This window comes from Podarcis melisellensis (genome assembly GCF_964234715.1).
Source record: "Podarcis melisellensis genome assembly, chromosome: 9".
Taxonomy (NCBI): Eukaryota; Metazoa; Chordata; class Lepidosauria; order Squamata; family Lacertidae; genus Podarcis; species Podarcis melisellensis.
In genome coordinates this window covers 10,293,839-10,310,200 of record NC_138541.1, presented here as the reverse complement: position 1 = coordinate 10,310,200, position 16,362 = coordinate 10,293,839, and the positions used below count along the sequence as shown (strand labels likewise).

The following is a 16,362-nucleotide window of genomic DNA, read 5'->3' as shown; positions in this document are numbered from 1 at the left end:
TTGGAGTCTTTGTTACGAGGACTTTGCCGGTTACATTTGTCATAAATTGGATATAAATTGTTTCAAATAAGGATCAACAAGTTATTTGGACTGGTGGATGTGATCTGGAGGGGAGCTCAGCTGCTGTGGTCCATCTAGAGGAGCTGAGGGATATTGCATGTGTTTTTGACAGGAAACCTGGATAGTTGAACAGAGTTTTTAATCTCCTGGGAAACTGCAGAAATGGAACACTATTTTGTCTACAGAGGTCTACACACTATAGGAAACAATGGATTTATCTGTTGGAAAATGAAAGGGACATGACGTAACGTTTGGTTCCTGAATAACAAGCCTCTGCAGAGGAACTAGAAGCTTTTGGAAAAAGAACATTCCTGCGGGAGAACAGGGAAATAAACAAAGAAACAAAAAGGAACTGGAAGTGGGAACATTTGGGATATCCAGATTTGACAAGCTTATGGAAATAAAATTGGAGTTTTCACTCCTGGATACAAAAATCTGGATAGAAGAAATGGGCCCCTTTTTGAGATAGACCCCTTCTATGATTGGACACTCGTAACTAAAATTGTACACTCGTAATTAAAAATGACTGGCAAAGAATTAGAGGGGTATGGGCTTAGTGAAATGTGGGAACTTCAGAAAGATACTAGAAGTGGAGGGATATGGGGAACGCAACAGGGAAAGGGGGGAGGGAAATTTGGAATCCAAAAGTTGTAAAATTGTTCTCTTATCTTTATTTTATATTTATCTGCATTATATCTGAAAAGGGGGACCTCGTGGAAGGGATTAGATCGATCTTAGGGGATGGGAACTTGGAAAAAATTTGGGTTATTGATGATGAGTGTAATTTGGGGATAAGAATTTGTTGAATTTAATTGTTTATTTGGAAGATTTGGAATACAAGAGGGGGTGGGGAGGGGAAGTCCTGGTTATTGGAAAAAGTTTATAAATTGGATTTAATTTGTTTTAATTTGGAAAATCTTAATAAAAAATTATTTTTTTTTAAAAAAAAGGAGAGCCTTTTTCCGACTGTGGAACGCATGCTGAGCAACCTTCCAAAGACCTCCTGCTGGTGGTAGGCGGGGCCAGAGGCAAAAGTGGGCGGAGCTACAAATGTGAATTTTACCTTAGTACAGTAGGCTAGTTTCTACCTGCACTCAGGCAGTCCTCTCTGCCCTCCATCCAGACAATAATAAAATAGTAGAATTGTAGAATTCAAAGGGACCTGAAGGGTCATCTAGTTGAACCCCTGAAATGCAGGAATCTCAGCTAAAGCAAGAGGTATTTTTTAAAAAAACACTTTTCAAATTTATACATTTCATTAATTTTACAATCCATTTAACAATTTGACTTCCTTCCCTCTCTTTCTGTGGTTCCTTCAATTTATTTTTTCATATCTGTCTTGGGTCTCCCGCTGTTTTCAGACTACAGTTCCCATCATCCCTGACCACTGATCTTGCTATTGTAGGACAACCTGGGGGCCTCCAGATGTTTAGAACATGCTGTCTGCAGCTGATGGGAGTTGTTGTCCAAAATGTTGACCTAGGGCTGCTGTTGTAATGTAGTGTGACCAGCCTAGAAAGCTTCTCCTTTAATGATAGCTGCCAATCTCCTACCAATTCCCACATTGCATGTGGGGACAGATAAACCTTGCCCTGCAATTCTCAGCTCTATATGCAGCTAGCCAGCCGCAGACCTTGGGGTCTCAAATTTCAGTGGCACCCTGAGCGATGACAAAGTTTGGTGCTCTCCCTGCCTCTTGCCTCCCATTCTATGTCATAGTTGTGGTGTCCCCCCTGTTGGGATGCTGTTGGGAGTCGGGGGGCAATTGGCAGGCGCCCAGCTGGCTCCAGCCACCGGCTGGCAGCCGGGCGATACTCCGGTTCTCAGAACAGCATCAAAACTGTGACACAAGCCTCAGAGATCTTTAGAGACTCTGAGCATGCCAACCAGCAGAGATAAGAACTCTTTGCAGCAGAAGATGCGGACAGAGACATGTGTAAGCAATATTTGTTGTTGTTGTTGTTTAGTCTTTTAGTCGTGTCCGACTCTTCGTGACCCCCTGGACCAGAGCATGCCAGGCACTCCTGTCTTCCACTGCCTCCCGCAGTTTGGTCAAACTCCTGCTGGTAGCTTCGAGAACACTATCCAAACATCTCGTCCCCTGTCATCCCCTTCTCCTTGTGCCCTCCATCTTTCCCAACATCAGGGTCTTTTCCAGGGAGTCTTCTCTTCTCATGAGGTGGCCAAAGTATTGGAGCCTCAGCTTCAGGATCTGTCCTTCCAGTGAGCACTCAGGGCTGATTTCCTTAAGAATGGATAGGTTTGATCTTCTTGCAGTCCATGGGACTCTCAAGAGTCTCCTCCAGCACCAGAATTCAGAAGCATCAATTCTTCGGCGATCAGCCTTCTTTATGGTGCAGCAGTATTTACAGGCATTTTATTCAGCATAGTTCAGGAACAAAGGAAAACATGTCTGCTTCCCTTCGTCTCCAGCAAAACAGCAGCAATACAAAAGCTATCTACAAACGGAAGTTCCCAGCAGATCTGTGCTGGAAGTAAACAGGCATGTGACACACAACAGTCATGCCTGTACCCTTTTAAGGTGGAAAGGAACTATATCCTAACACACACACCCCCAGGCTCTGCGCCCAGTGCGACAAAACCAGTTGCACCCCCCCTAACTCTGACTCTAAGTTAGCTTCTCTGCCTTGTCAACTCAGTTAGACTGCCCTTTAGACACAGCATAAGCTTTTGGCCAGACAACACGCACATCCCTCAGGCTGGCTGATTTCTGAATCTCTCTGGGCTTATCTCCAAGTCAATTCCCCTCCCCAGCAGGACCTAGAGAAAATAAAATGTTCATGATCAGAATAATCATAACCGACAGAACTTATTAAGAAATATGTGAGTCTCTGCTCCCTAGGATCTCTCTCCCTCCTATCAGGCTTTGGAAAAATAAAATAATAATCATTTTAGCAGTATTGACAGTCATGAATTGCGACAACAGTGCGGTTCCATGTCTGAGGCCTCTCAAAAGAATCCAAAGGTATCGGCCAGCATCTGAGAATAACGACTGATCACTGAGTAACTGGGAAAATTTGAGATGAATTGGAGCAGAGAGGAAAAGGGAAATGGATGGAAAACAGATACTTGGGGAAAAGGTGTTAGCTGGGATAGCTTAGCTGGTAGAGTGCGAGACTCTTAATTTTAGGGTCCTGGATTCGAGTCCCATTTTGGGCAAAAGTTTCCTGCATTGACCCGCATAATAATAATAATAATAATAATAATAATAATAATAATAATAATACTTTATTATTTATACCTCGCCCATCTGGCTGAGTTTCCCCAGCCGCTCTGGGCGGCTTCCAATCGAATGTTAAAAACAATACAGCATGGTCTCTTCCAACTCTACAATTCTATGAAATGAATGGAGACAGAAGGTAACAATGATTTATGGCACTGATGGGGAACCTATAACCCTCCAGATATTGCTAGACTACGGCTCCCATCTTCCTTGGCCATTGGCCATGCCTGCTGGGGTTGATGGCATTTGGAGACCACAAAATCTGGAGGATTCCCTGCCGCTGCTATAAAGAGGGAGAATATTTTTAGTACCTTTGGGGGCTGGTGATTGTGTTTGACTGCTGCAGAAGACAATAAGACGTGCTTTGCTGTCCCACACCAAGGTTTACCTAGTTATTTCTGTTTATTTAAAATATTTATAATCTGCCTTTCATCACAGAGTGGTACCAAGGCACAATAAAAGGAATTAAAGCGAAGAGATCTCAATAAAACAGATAAAAAGGAGCAAATAAAATCGCATCACCGTCAGTTGGGACATGTTGTTTGCTTTGTGACATTTGTCATTGAGAGGTATATTGCCTCTCAACATGGGGGTTCCATCTGTTAAAAATATTTCCATGGTGTAGCCTTCTCAAGGCAGTTCACAAAGATTTTCCATAAAATCACATCAACAATTTACTAAATAGCCCCACCTACTGAACAGGTGCAGATAAACGCAAGTATTGGCACATCAGTCAAACAGAGACCGGAATCAAGTCTTCAAGGTCGTCTTAAAAGGCAGCATAAAGAGGGTGATGCACAGGTCTTTGGGGAGGGAATAAGAAAGGCATGGGGCCACACAGTGCCGGTGTTATGTACTGAGTTGAATAAGATCCAAAATGCAGTAGTCTGATTGGTCCTAGAACAATAGGATCCAAAATGCAGCAGTCTGATTGGTCCTAGAACAATAGGATCCAAAATGCAGCAGTCTGATTGGTCCTAGAACAATGCAGCAGTACGATTGGTCTGCAGGAGCCATCCAATCCAGTTCCAGATGGAAGTGAATCCACAACCTGATTGGCCTACAGGAGAATTCTAGAATTAGCCAATCACGTGCAGCCCATTGTGTAAATAATGTATATAAAGCAGATACTTTGGGGAAACTTTCATTCCTCCTCACCACTATGAGCCGAATAAAGAGCATGAAATCCACTCTCGACTCTGAGTATATTTCAGCCAGATTTACGTATAAGCTAAACAAGCTATAGCTTAGGGCCCCACTCTCTTGGGGAACCCAAAAAAATTTAAAGGAAAAAGAAACTGGATGTACATTTCTAAAATATAAGATAAAAAACAAATAAAATAAAACCTACATACAGCAACAGTGTTTTGTGTTGTGTAGGCTCCTATGATGTAAGTCATGGGCCCTGCCTGCTAGCCTGCTCCCTAAAATATCACTGGTTTGCTCATTTCTATATATAGGGTGCCGACATTCTGCATCTGCAAATGGCTTTAGACACCTGTTAGGTCCATAAATTACCATATAGCATATATTCAATACAAAAAACAGTGACAATTTGTTGTTGACAAAGGACAGCTGGACATAGAAAGGGCCCCATTACCTTCAGTAGCTTAGGGCCTCATCAAACCTAATTCCTGGGGCCACCACAAAAAAGGACCTGGTTCTGATACCTGCATATCTAGCATATTATAATGGCTGGGCATAGCCAGCTTACAGATAGGAATGCATTTTGACTCTCCATTATTTCCTCTAATGCTATAAGCATATAACACCACACTTGGCAGCAGACCCTGTCCAGCGATTTTTCAATGACCCTGCTCTGGGGCCACTTGGCCAATAAATCAGAAAACAATAGCTTGTTGTTGTTGTTTAATCATTTAGTTGTGTCCGACTCTTCATGATCCCATGGACCAGAGCACGCCAGGCACTCCTGTCTTCCACTGCCTCCCGCAGTTTGATCAAACTCATGCTGGTAGCTTCAAAAACACTGTCCCACCATCTTGTCCTCTGTCGCCCCCTTCTCCTTGTGCCCTCCATCTTTCCCAACATCAGGGTCTGTAACGGGGAATCTTCCCTTCTCATGAGGTGGCCAAAGTATTGGAGCCTCAGCTTCAAGATCTTTCCTTCCAGTGAGCACTCAGGGCTGATTTCCTTCAGAATGGATCGGTTTGATCTTCTTGTAGTCCATGGGACTCTCAAGAGTCTCCTCCAGCATCAATTCTTCGGCGATCAGCCTTCTTGATGGTCCAGCTCTCACTTCCATACATCACTACTGGGAAAACCATGGCTTCAACTATACCTTTGTTGGCAAGGTGATCTCTTTGCTTACACAAAAGTTAATGCTTACACAGTATGCCTCTGCTGCTATCAGGCCTCATGCTAATACTCTTTACCTGTCTGACAGCATCCACTTATTCTCAGTCTTTCCTGAAAGTAAATCCTCCCCTGGTTTCAGTGATTCTTATTTCCTCTTAAGTACAGTTAAGACGGCAGCCAAATAACATCCTTTGATGCTCCACATTTCCAACAAGCTGCATTAACACGCCAGCTCCTTTCCTTGACAGCACAGCTTGCAAAATCGAGAAATTATATCAATGAAAAGATTCAAAGTGACAACCAGCCGCCTGATGTGATGCCACCAGGCTCAGATGGAAACAGGGGTCTTGATTCTGCCGTGAGCGTCTCTTCATTCCCTTCAGCTGCTCACACAATTAATAACAGGGGCAAACATTTAAATGAATAAACAGAAGGGATTTGGTCTGTACAATTAGATCCCAAAAAATAAAAGGAAGTTCTGCAGAACTCTGCAGAGCTTTTATTGATATATATATAATCATAATAACCATAATATTATTTCAATCCTGCCTTTTCTTCAGACAGCTTACAGCTAAAAATACAAAGACACAGGTCTTGAGTCTGATTTGCATCTGTCCCTGTTTCAGTAGAACATTACAGTGGTACCTTGGGTTACATACGCTTCAGGTTACATACGTTTCAGGTTACAGACTCCTCTAACCCAGAAATAGTGCTTCAGGTTAAGAATTTTGCTTCAGGATGAGAACAGAAATTGTGCTCCAGCAGCGCGGCGGCAGCGGGAGGCCCCATTAGCTAAAGTGGTGCTTCAGGTTAAGAAGTTTCAGGTTAAGTACGGACCTCTGGAACGAATTAAGTACTTAACCTGAGGTACCACTGTATAGGTAACCAAAGTTGTGCAGAGGAGGTTTCTGTTCCCGAAAAGGCTAATCTAAAGGAATAATTCACCTGACCATCTTTGAGGGAAGAGCATAGGAATGATTTTCTCCTTTGCCGAATTGGGACAGGTAGTCACTTTGTGAATGCATATGCAAGCAACAAAATCACAAACAAATGTTTATCGGGCAAGGACACTTGTGACTCTACTCTTAGGAGACGTGCCTTGAACTATATGAATGAGTAGGCGAAGGTTTCCACAGCAGAGAGATAAGCAATTTTGACCTCCCGGTTGCTGCATTTAACAGCTTCTGTTAAAGGCACAGCCGCAGAACCTGATTGGAAAAACTGGCAGCTCCAGAATCTGCAACAGCTGATGCAACAGCACCCCACTAGGGCAGAGGGGTTTTTAATGGTCTCTGCATGTCTTTGAAGATGCCTTTCAAGCCGATTCACATTGCTGCAAGATTCCTGCTGACACTTTTTTTTGCTGCTGCCTCTTGCACTGGGCCTACGTAAAGAGTTTGTCTCCAACTAGGAGGAGAAATTAATGGACCTGTCAACAATGTCGATTAATTACAATGCGCACCCCCCCCCCCAGCATTGGACTAACATTAGATGCAACCCAATATTCCCCCCCAAAAAAATCTGTATATATAGAAATGTTTATATTTATGATCTTTATAGTTATAAAATATTATGCCACAATATACAGTGGTACCTCTGGCTGCAAATGGGATCCGTTCTGGAGCCCCGTTCGCAACATGAGCATAACGCAACCAACGTCTGCGCATGCGTGGGTCACAATTTGCCACTTCCACACATCCGTGTGACGTCATTTTGCGCCTCTGCACATGCGCGAGCAGCGAAACCCGGAAGTAACCCTTTGAGGTACTTCCGGGTCGCCACGGGACGCAACCTGAAAAGATTTAACCTGAAGCAAATGTAACAAGAGGTAAGACTGTATTTGTTCAAAGGAAGCCAATGTGGTGTAGTGGTTAGAGTCACGTCAGGCTGGGACAGGTGAGTTCTGGGTTCAAATTCCCTAGGACTCAGCCAAAATCCTGTCTTTATTTTCCAGCCCATGGGTAGGTTAAGGCCCGGGGGCCAGATCCGGCCCAATTGCCTTCTAAATCTGGCCCACGGACGGTCCTGGAATCAGTGTGTCAGGGGCTCAGGAGCAGAGGCACAGGGGAGAGAGGGAATGGAGAGCGAAGGGGAAGAATCTGAGGGAAGCGTAGGGGAGTATGACAGTGACCCGAGAGATTCCATGAGCTTCTCCAGTGAATCAGAAGATTCCCAGAAGGGGGCGCCGATGGCCAGGGCAAGGGGAGTGCCAGGGGGGACGCACCAGAAACAAGAGGCCAGCGGGGACTCCCAAAGCAGTAGCTGGAGATCAGGACCAGCTTCCCCACCAGAGCGTAGTGGGGGGGAAGGGTCCCATGGATCAGGGCCAGCATCTCCCCCAGCAGGGAGAGAAGATGAGTCAGAGCTGGCCACGCCTCCATCGCAGAGTGAGGGAACGGAGGGGAAGTCAGTTTCAGCTAGCCCCCCCGAAGGGGAAAGCAGTGACAGGAGCAGTGTAACGGTCAGGAGGAAGGTTGCCGGCTGGGCGTGCGCGCCAAGTTCGAATGTGCAGGCGCGCGGCACAGCAGGAAACACGGATTGGGAACCAGGTCCTAAAGCCCGCCGGAGGGAGGGGGAAGACTCAGGGGAATCAGCGTCAGAAGAGTGTAGAAGGAGCGAGACCCCAGCGGACAGGCGGACCCAGAGGAGGAAAGAGCAAAGGAAGAGGTGGAGCAAGGCTAGAGTCTTAAACTGGTGTCTGGGGGGAGGAGATTCAGACGGAGCTTCAGCGGTCTAGAGTTTGAGACGTAGGGCTGCGCGCCGCGGCTTTGAAATCGAAACTGAACTGCAATAAAGACATTTGTAAATAGTAACGAACTGGCGTTGGTCCTTTGTGAGCTGGGACCTCGGGCAGCTCTGACACAGTGTGTTTTTACATAAGTAGAATGTGTGCTTTTATTTAAAATGCATCTCTGGGTTATTTGTGGGGCATAGGAATTCGTTCATATTTTTCCCCCTTCAAAATATAGTCCGGCCCCCCACAAGGTCTGAGGGACAGTGGACCGGCCCCCTGCTGAAAAAGTTTGCTGACCCCTGCTCCAGCCCTACCACACTGTAGACCAATAAAAGTGTTTTAACAGGGTGTTTCCCAAAACAGCTGGAGGCCCAGGTTTGGGAGACCCTGCTCTAACTCCTCCTTTTCCATTGGCTCAGTTGCCTGCTGGCCTAATGTTGTGATGTGAATGAGAGGAAACCATGTACGCCATCCTGGGTTTCTTGGAGCAAAAGTGGGGGCAAGGATGTCCTCTCCAGATGTTTTGAACTTCAGCTATCATCACCCCAACCTGCACAGGTGAGGGCTAATCCTGATGGGAGTTGCGGCCACCAAAGCATCTGGAGGGTACCAGGTGAATGAAGGACAGCAGGAAGACATAGCACCAGCCACTGGGGAACATTTTTTTTTTTTTCATTTTCCTTTGCATGAGATTTTTCAACTGTTCTTATATGTTCTTTCAATGCTGATTTCAAATCTGAAATTGATTTTTGTGTACCTGCTATAGTTATCCTTTTTTTTCAATTTTTGCTGATATGTTATATTTACACTGAGGATAAGTGCACACTGACACATTGATCGACCCTAACCACATGGTAATTATTGTATTGCAAACTTAATTTTTCTTTATTTTTACAGTTTTTTAACCAAAATATTTGTATTTTTCAGATCGGACCATGGCTTCTTCAAGTAGACAAAAATATGTCTATAGCATGTACACGAAAATCAATTTCAGATTTGAAATCAGCATTAAAAGAACAGGTAAGAACAGTTGAAAAATCTCGTGCAAAAGAAAATGGAATTTTTTTTGTTCCCCAGTATACTGTGTATCCCGAGGGAATACATTTTTTTTGCATACCTCCAACTGTGCATAGATATACATGTCATTTTCAATGCTATACATGTCATGTTTAATGCTATATAAGTCACTTACCCGTATTTTTCGCTCTATAACACGCACCTGACCATAACACGCACATCGTTTTTAGAGGAGGAAAACAAGGGAAAAAACATTCTGAATGAAACAGTGGATGTATCATTTTTGTGCTTCATGCTGTAGCCACAGACATGTGATCTGATGGTGAATTTGGGGTGACCCAATGCAAAAATCCTGAGAATCCCTGTGGATCCATGCTTTGTAACCACGTTTTTGCACCATTGCAGCCCCAGGCAACAGTGGGTGTGTGATTTGGGGGGGGCAGGCTGTAGCCATGGACATGCTATGTGATCTGATGGTGAATTTGGGGTGACCCAATGGAAAGATCCTGAGGATCCCTGTGGGTCCATGCTTTTTAACCACATTTTAAGTGGGGAGGGAAGGAAAAACACAGAACGGACAAGGAGCACGAGAGGGGTGTGCAGAGAAGCAGCTGGCTAAGAATGCAGGAGAGGGGTATAACAGGAGGGAGGAAAGGAAGGCAAAAGTTTTCCCTCACCTACCCACCCAAGCCAGCCAGCTCGCGCGCTCTCTCGCTCTCCCTCTCTCTCCCTCCTGTATGTTTTCAGCAGCACTCTGCTTTCCCCTCTGCTTGCCTGGAGGGGAGGGGCTTTCCCTGCTCTTTGTTCCATTTGAGCAAACACAGCAAGGAAACAGAGGCGGGTGGGCAGTAAGACCCTGAGGCAGAATGCAGGAAAGCAGCCGCTTCCTCTTTTCAGGTTTCCCTTCTCCGAGACACGCGATTTGATTTTTGCCTGATTTTTTTTTTGCCATTTGGCTCCAGGGACCACACATTCGCTCTATAACACGCACAGACATTTCCCCTTCCTTTTTAGGAGAAAAAATCTGCGTGTTATAGAGGGAAAAATACGGTACATTTATACTCATATGGTACTACTTTGGCTATGTGTTTAATAAAATATTGAATTATTGCATTATGAAAAACAAAGATTATGGTGAAAGGTGAAAAACATGAATTGCAAAAAAACCTAGAGCTTACAGAACAAAACCAACTTCAGATTTCAGAATCAGCACATCGAAATTAGGTTAGAACAACTGCAGGTGTCAATGCAACAAAAAAATTGTTCCCCAGTGTAATCACTGTTCTCCTGCATTCAAAGCAGGCCAGCTGTGTTGCTTGTTGACCCTAATTTTCCTCCTCCTCGCATTTCTAGAGAGCTCCAGTCACAGCAGACCCTTTTTGTCATGTGTTGCATTTTCCCCCAGCTACTTAAAGACACAAGGGGGCACTTTCTTTTTGCAAGGTACTTCTTTTGCTGAGGCACAGAACTGAGATTGGAAGGGAGAAGGCATTGCTGAACCCGAGCGAGATTGCATCATGGATCCTGTGAGAGTCCTCTTTATTGTTGCTCTTAGATTATTGGTACTGAGATTGTTTTACATGCAGCAGGACCTAAACAAGGCCAGAAACTTATAAGCATCAATATGTCTCTTTGGGAAGCGGTGTATCAGCTATGAAACAAGCACGTTTTGCATGTCTGACTTCTATCTTTTTCTCTTGCTTTGGGGTTCTTGAAAATCTATTATTGGTGCATCGTTAGTAGGGCTGTCCTCTGTTGTTGATGATGATGGTGGTGTGCTATCCAGACAGTTGTGCTTTCTAGCATAAAGGGGGGGACTGGTCTCTGCCCTGCAGAGCTTACAATCAAACGTCTACCTGTGGGAAAGATAAGTTTAATTTAGGAGGCGGATGTATGCCGATGCAGTTCAGCATACTCAAAAAGTCTTTCTAGAAGGAGTGGACATTGAGGCTTCACAGAAAAGGCAAGATTTGAAGAGGGCTTGGAAACATGTGCTTGAGAAAAATCTCCAAATGAATCTGAACTTCAATGTCTAAAATCCCTGGACAAGGACCCTGAGATCACGTTAAGGGTAGCCAAATTCTGTGCAATTGCCATGAAACTTAGGGAACAAGCCATGCTATTATAATAAGGTTTTAAAGGATAATTTTAGGTTATATGTTAGTTTTAATTTATATTATTTTTAACTGTTGCTATATCTGTATTGTCCCTGATATAAAGGTAAAGGTAAAGGTACCCCTGCCTGTACGGGCCAGTCTTGACAGACTCTGGGGTTGTGCGCCCATCTCACTTAAGAGGCCAGGGGCCAGCGCTGTCCGGAGACACTTCCGGGTCACGTGGCCAGCGTGACATCGCTGCTCTGGCGAGCCAGAGCCGCACACGGAAACGCCGTTTACCTTCCCGCTGGTAAGCGGTCCCTATTTATCTACTTGCACCCGGAGGTGCTTTCGAACTGCTAGGTTGGCAGGCGCTTGGACCGAGCAGCGGGAGCGCACCCCGCCGCAAGGATTCGAACCGCCGACCATTCGATCGGCAAGTCCTAGGCGCTGAGGCTTTAACCCACAGCGCCACCTGCGTCCGTCCCTGATATACCTCATTGCAAATTCAAATGTATCCCCATCGTGTTTGATGATTCCCTTGATATTGTATGTGGGCTGGAACTGGTCTGTGACCGAAATAATGAAATCCATTCATTCATGTGTTTGAGTGAGTATGCAAAAAATAACTCTGTGGTTTGTTTACAGCGTCTTTAGGCTTCCCTATAAGAGTTAGTGGAAGCAGCACTTTTAATTGGAGGTTTCTACTGGGAATAACATGGCAGGAGGGAAAAGTAATTGCTTGCTTTGTGGGACTAGCAAGCTGCTAGTCTTAAAGATATGGCAAGCCTTGGATTCCCAACACTGTCTGTAGCAAATGAAACTCTCTGTGCTTCTGCCTATTGATCCATTGGTGACTCCTTCCTCTTATCCTGTCCCATAGGTATTAGGGAGTGCCCTCATTGATCCATGGACCCGTTTTCACGCCAAGCCAATGAATGTAAGAGCCTTCACTTTCTTGCCCCTTTCCCTCCTAAATCTCACCATTCCACCATCGCAGCTGAAGACGTGTTTCCCTCTTCCCTAGGGGCTGGTTGCGACAGATTTTGTCCTTATGCACGGAGACACTGTCCAAGTGAAAGGGAGGATCTCGTCAGATGCCAAAGAGTAAGTCGAGAAGGAGGAAAGCAACTTGAGACTCTTGTGGTGCATTCATATTACTGCTTTGGAGTACAGAGAAGTTGCTATCTCACCTGCTTGCCCCCCCAAGCTGTTCATATCAACATGGCTTCAGTTAGTTTGTATAATAGGTAAAGGTAAAGGGACCCCTGACCATTAGGTCCAGTCATGCCCGACTCTGGGGTTGCGGCGCTCATCTCGCTTTACTGGCCAAGGGAGCTGGCATACAGCTTCCGGGTCATGTGGCCAGCATGACTAAGCCGCTTCTGGCGAACCAGAGCAGCGCACGGAAACGCTGTTTAACTTCCTGCCAGAGCGGTACCTATTTATCTACTTGCACTTTGACGTGCTTTTGAACTGCTAGGTTGGCAGGAGCAGGGACCAAACAATGGGAACTCAACCCATTGCAGGGATTCAAACCGCCGACCTTCTGATCGGCAAGACCTAGGCTCTGTGGTTTAACCCACAGTGCTAGGATGGAGTGTGGAGAATCCTATATTGCACACTTTGTGACTCCTGTTGCACGACAGGGCTCTCCAAACTCTGATCTGTGAGCTTCGTTCAGGTGGCCCTCAGCCTGTCAGCAAAAACGCAATTCAAAATCCTACAGCACCTGTTGCAGCACATTACAACACACAGAAAAAAAAATCACTAAGTTCTCTATGTTGACCTGTGGTGATTCTCAAGTGACCCCTGAGGGGAGGAGAAATGTTGGGGTACCACTGAGTTCAGGCACTTAAGAGCCATGGGGGAAGGAAGGAGATTTGGGGGTCTGTTCTGCCACCCCAACAGTCTATATCAGGGTTTCCAAAATTTGGGTCTCCAGCTGTTTTTGAACTCCCATCATCCCTAGCTAGCAGGATCCATGAGTGATAACTGTAGTCCAAAAACAGCTGGAGACCCAAGTTTGGGAAACTCTGGTCTATACAGTGGTACCTTGGCCTACATACACTTCAGGTTACAGACTCCGCTAACCCAGAAATAGTGCTTCAGGTTAAGAACTTTGCTTCAGGATAAGAACAGAAATCGTGCTGCGGTGGCAGCAGGAGGCCCCATTAGCTAAAGTGGTGCTCCAGGTTAAGAACAGTTTCAGGTTAAGAACGGATCTCCGGAACAAATTAAGTTCTTAACCCGAGGTACCACTGTATGCTGCTCTAGGTTGCTAATTTCTGTGTGATTCTCTTGCAACCCTGAGCGCCAGAACCAGGCTTTATTTCTATTTCTTTTTAAAGCTACCGTTCTCATGAAGCCCAAATACGGCACTAAATGCTCTCACTGTTTGGCAATACAGGCAAGATGCCCAGGAGAGGGGCTGCATAGTTATTGTTTGTTGATACAGAAGTCCAGGAAGCCTTAACCTCCACCCTCTTGTTTTCCATAACTTCCATCCTCTTCAAGTTTTGTTGTGCATCTGGGCCGAGATCGCGACAACCTCGTTCTTCACTTCAACGCCCGCTTCGACTACCAGACGGACGAGAACACCATTTTGAACACCATCGTGTGCAACTCCTTGCAGGACAGCGTCTGGGGGAAAGAACAGAGAATCACCGATTTCCCTTTCGAACAAGGTGCCAAAGTTCAGGTGAGGGTACGACAGTCTTATCAAAGATCTGTGTGCAAATGGCTCCAGGGGAGTGGCTACTCTGCAGAGGACAGCAGTGGCCTGCAGCGTTCATGCAAGGGCCTTCTCGGTGGTGGCACCCGCCCTGTGGAACGCCCTCCCACCAGATGTCAAAGGGTAACAACAACTACCAGACTTTTAGAAGACATCTGAAGGCAGCCCTCTTTAGGGAAGCTTTTAACGTTTGATGCATTACTGTATTTTAATATTTTGTTGAAAGCTGCCCTGAGTGGCTGGGGAAGCCCAGCCAGACGAGTGGGGTATAAATAAATTATTATTATTACTACTACTACTACTAGTGTACTCCTATCGACCCCAGCCAGTATGGCCAATGGTCAGGCATGGGAGCAATACCTGAACATCTGGAATCTTTTCCTTAGAGCAGGCACCCCCAAACTCAGCCCTCCAGATGTTTTGAGACTACAACTCCCATCATCCCTAGCTAACAGGACCAGTGGTCAGGGATGATGGGAATTGTAGTCCCAAAACATCTGGAGGGTCGAGTTTGGGGCTGCCTGCCTTAGAGGGTGTGGAAGGAGGACCTTCCTCCTTTCAAAAAATTCAATTTATATGTGTAGAACTGGAATGCAGGTGATTGAAGACTGGCTTGACTGAATAAGGCTTCTGTGCTTTATGTGTGTGTGTGTGTGTGTGTGTGTGTGCGCGCGCGCGCGCGCGCATGCACAGGCCAGCTCACCTTTGCCTATAGATAACTAGCATATAAGTATTCTAGCCTGGCCTTCCCTGAGAAGCTAGTTTTCTGCACACAGGTTCTTTCCCTCCTGTGATTCTTATCTCTAGCCCTGCATTCTGTACCAGCTCCACTCCAAGCTTGGAGGAGGCCCTGGAAAAAAAAAAGTACTGGTAATTGGGCCGGATCTGGCCCCCTGGGCCTTAGTTTGCCTACCCATGGTAGGCAACTCTGGTCCTTGGGCTCTGAAGTGTCTCAGACTCAACTGAAATGTAAAGCACTTGGGTAGAAGCAGCCTCAGAAAGGAAATGGAAATGCTGAATGCCCAATGTCTATGCAGTAGTTGCCATTCCTTTCAGGGCATGTAAAGTGTTTGGTGTACTGGTTTTCTCATGACTCCTCCTCCTGCTTCTTCCAGCTTTCCTTCATTTTTCTTTCTGCGGAGATCAAGGTGAAGCTGGCAGAAGGTCACGAGTTCACCTTTCCCAACCGGCTGGGCCTGAAGACCATCAGCTACATCAAGGTGGAAGGAGACTTCAGAATCAGAGCCCTCAAATTTCTCTAATTTCGCCCTGCGTCCCTGTAGTCCGGCAACAACTCTGAATAAACTCAACCGTTCTTCAAAAACTCCCTGCAAGGTTTTAGTTTGTAACAGTGAGGGGGAATACTTTTGAGTCCAGGAGCCTCATTCCCTGCTGGAGAGCCTTCTGTGACCCACATGACCATGGTGGGTGGAGCCAGAGGCAAAAGTGGGTGGGGCAACAAATATAAATATTGCCTTTGAACAATAGGGTATTTTCTAGGTAAAGGGACCCCTGACCATTAGGTCCAGTTGTGGCTGACTCTGGGGTTGCGGCGCTCATCTCGCTTTATTGGCCGAGGGAGCCAGTGTACAGCTTCCTGGTCATGTGGCCAGCATGACTAAGCCGCTTCTGGCGAACCAGAGCAGCGCACAGAAATGCCGTTTACCTTCCCACCAGAGTGTTACCTATTTATCTATTTGCACTTTGAGGTGCTTTTGAACTGCTAGGTTGGCAGGAGCAGGGACTGAGCAACGGGAGCTCACCCTGTTGTGGGGATTCGAACCGCCAACCTTCTGATCGGCAAGCCCTAGGCTCTGAGGTTTAACCCACAGTGCCACCCACATCCCCTAGGCACACTCAAAACCCCCACTCACTTCTCTCTCTAGACTGGTCTCTCTCAACCTCTGGTCCCTGGCTGTTGTTGGGCTGGAAATCCCATCACCCCTAGCTAGCAGAACCAGTGGTCAAGGGTGATGGGAGTTAAGCCAAGGTTAAGAAAGGCTGGTCTAGACTCTAGACCGGTGGTTTTCAACCAGTGTGTTGTGGCACCCTGGGGTGCCTTGAATGATGGGTTGGGGTGCCATGGGCAACACTGGCCTCTGTCCTTCTTTCCTTCTCTGCCTCCTTGATGCCCTCTCATGTCTAGGCCTCCCGAAGGCTT

At 46.0% G+C, this 16,362-nt stretch overlaps 1 protein-coding gene across 1 annotated transcript; it reads left to right on the top strand.

The window, feature by feature from the left end:
* Positions 1-1,009: 1,009 nt before the first annotated feature.
* LOC309377752 (16 kDa beta-galactoside-binding lectin-like) lies at positions 1,010-15,484 on the top strand. The gene is made up of 6 exons (XM_081925482.1): positions 1,010-1,072; positions 10,725-10,897; positions 12,351-12,407; positions 12,495-12,574; positions 13,985-14,168; positions 15,317-15,484. The coding sequence occupies exons 2-6, from the start codon at positions 10,889-10,891 to the stop codon at positions 15,461-15,463; spliced, it is 477 nt and encodes a 158-aa protein (XP_081781608.1). The 5' UTR covers positions 1,010-1,072; positions 10,725-10,888; the 3' UTR covers positions 15,464-15,484.
* Positions 15,485-16,362: the final 878 nt, after the last annotated feature.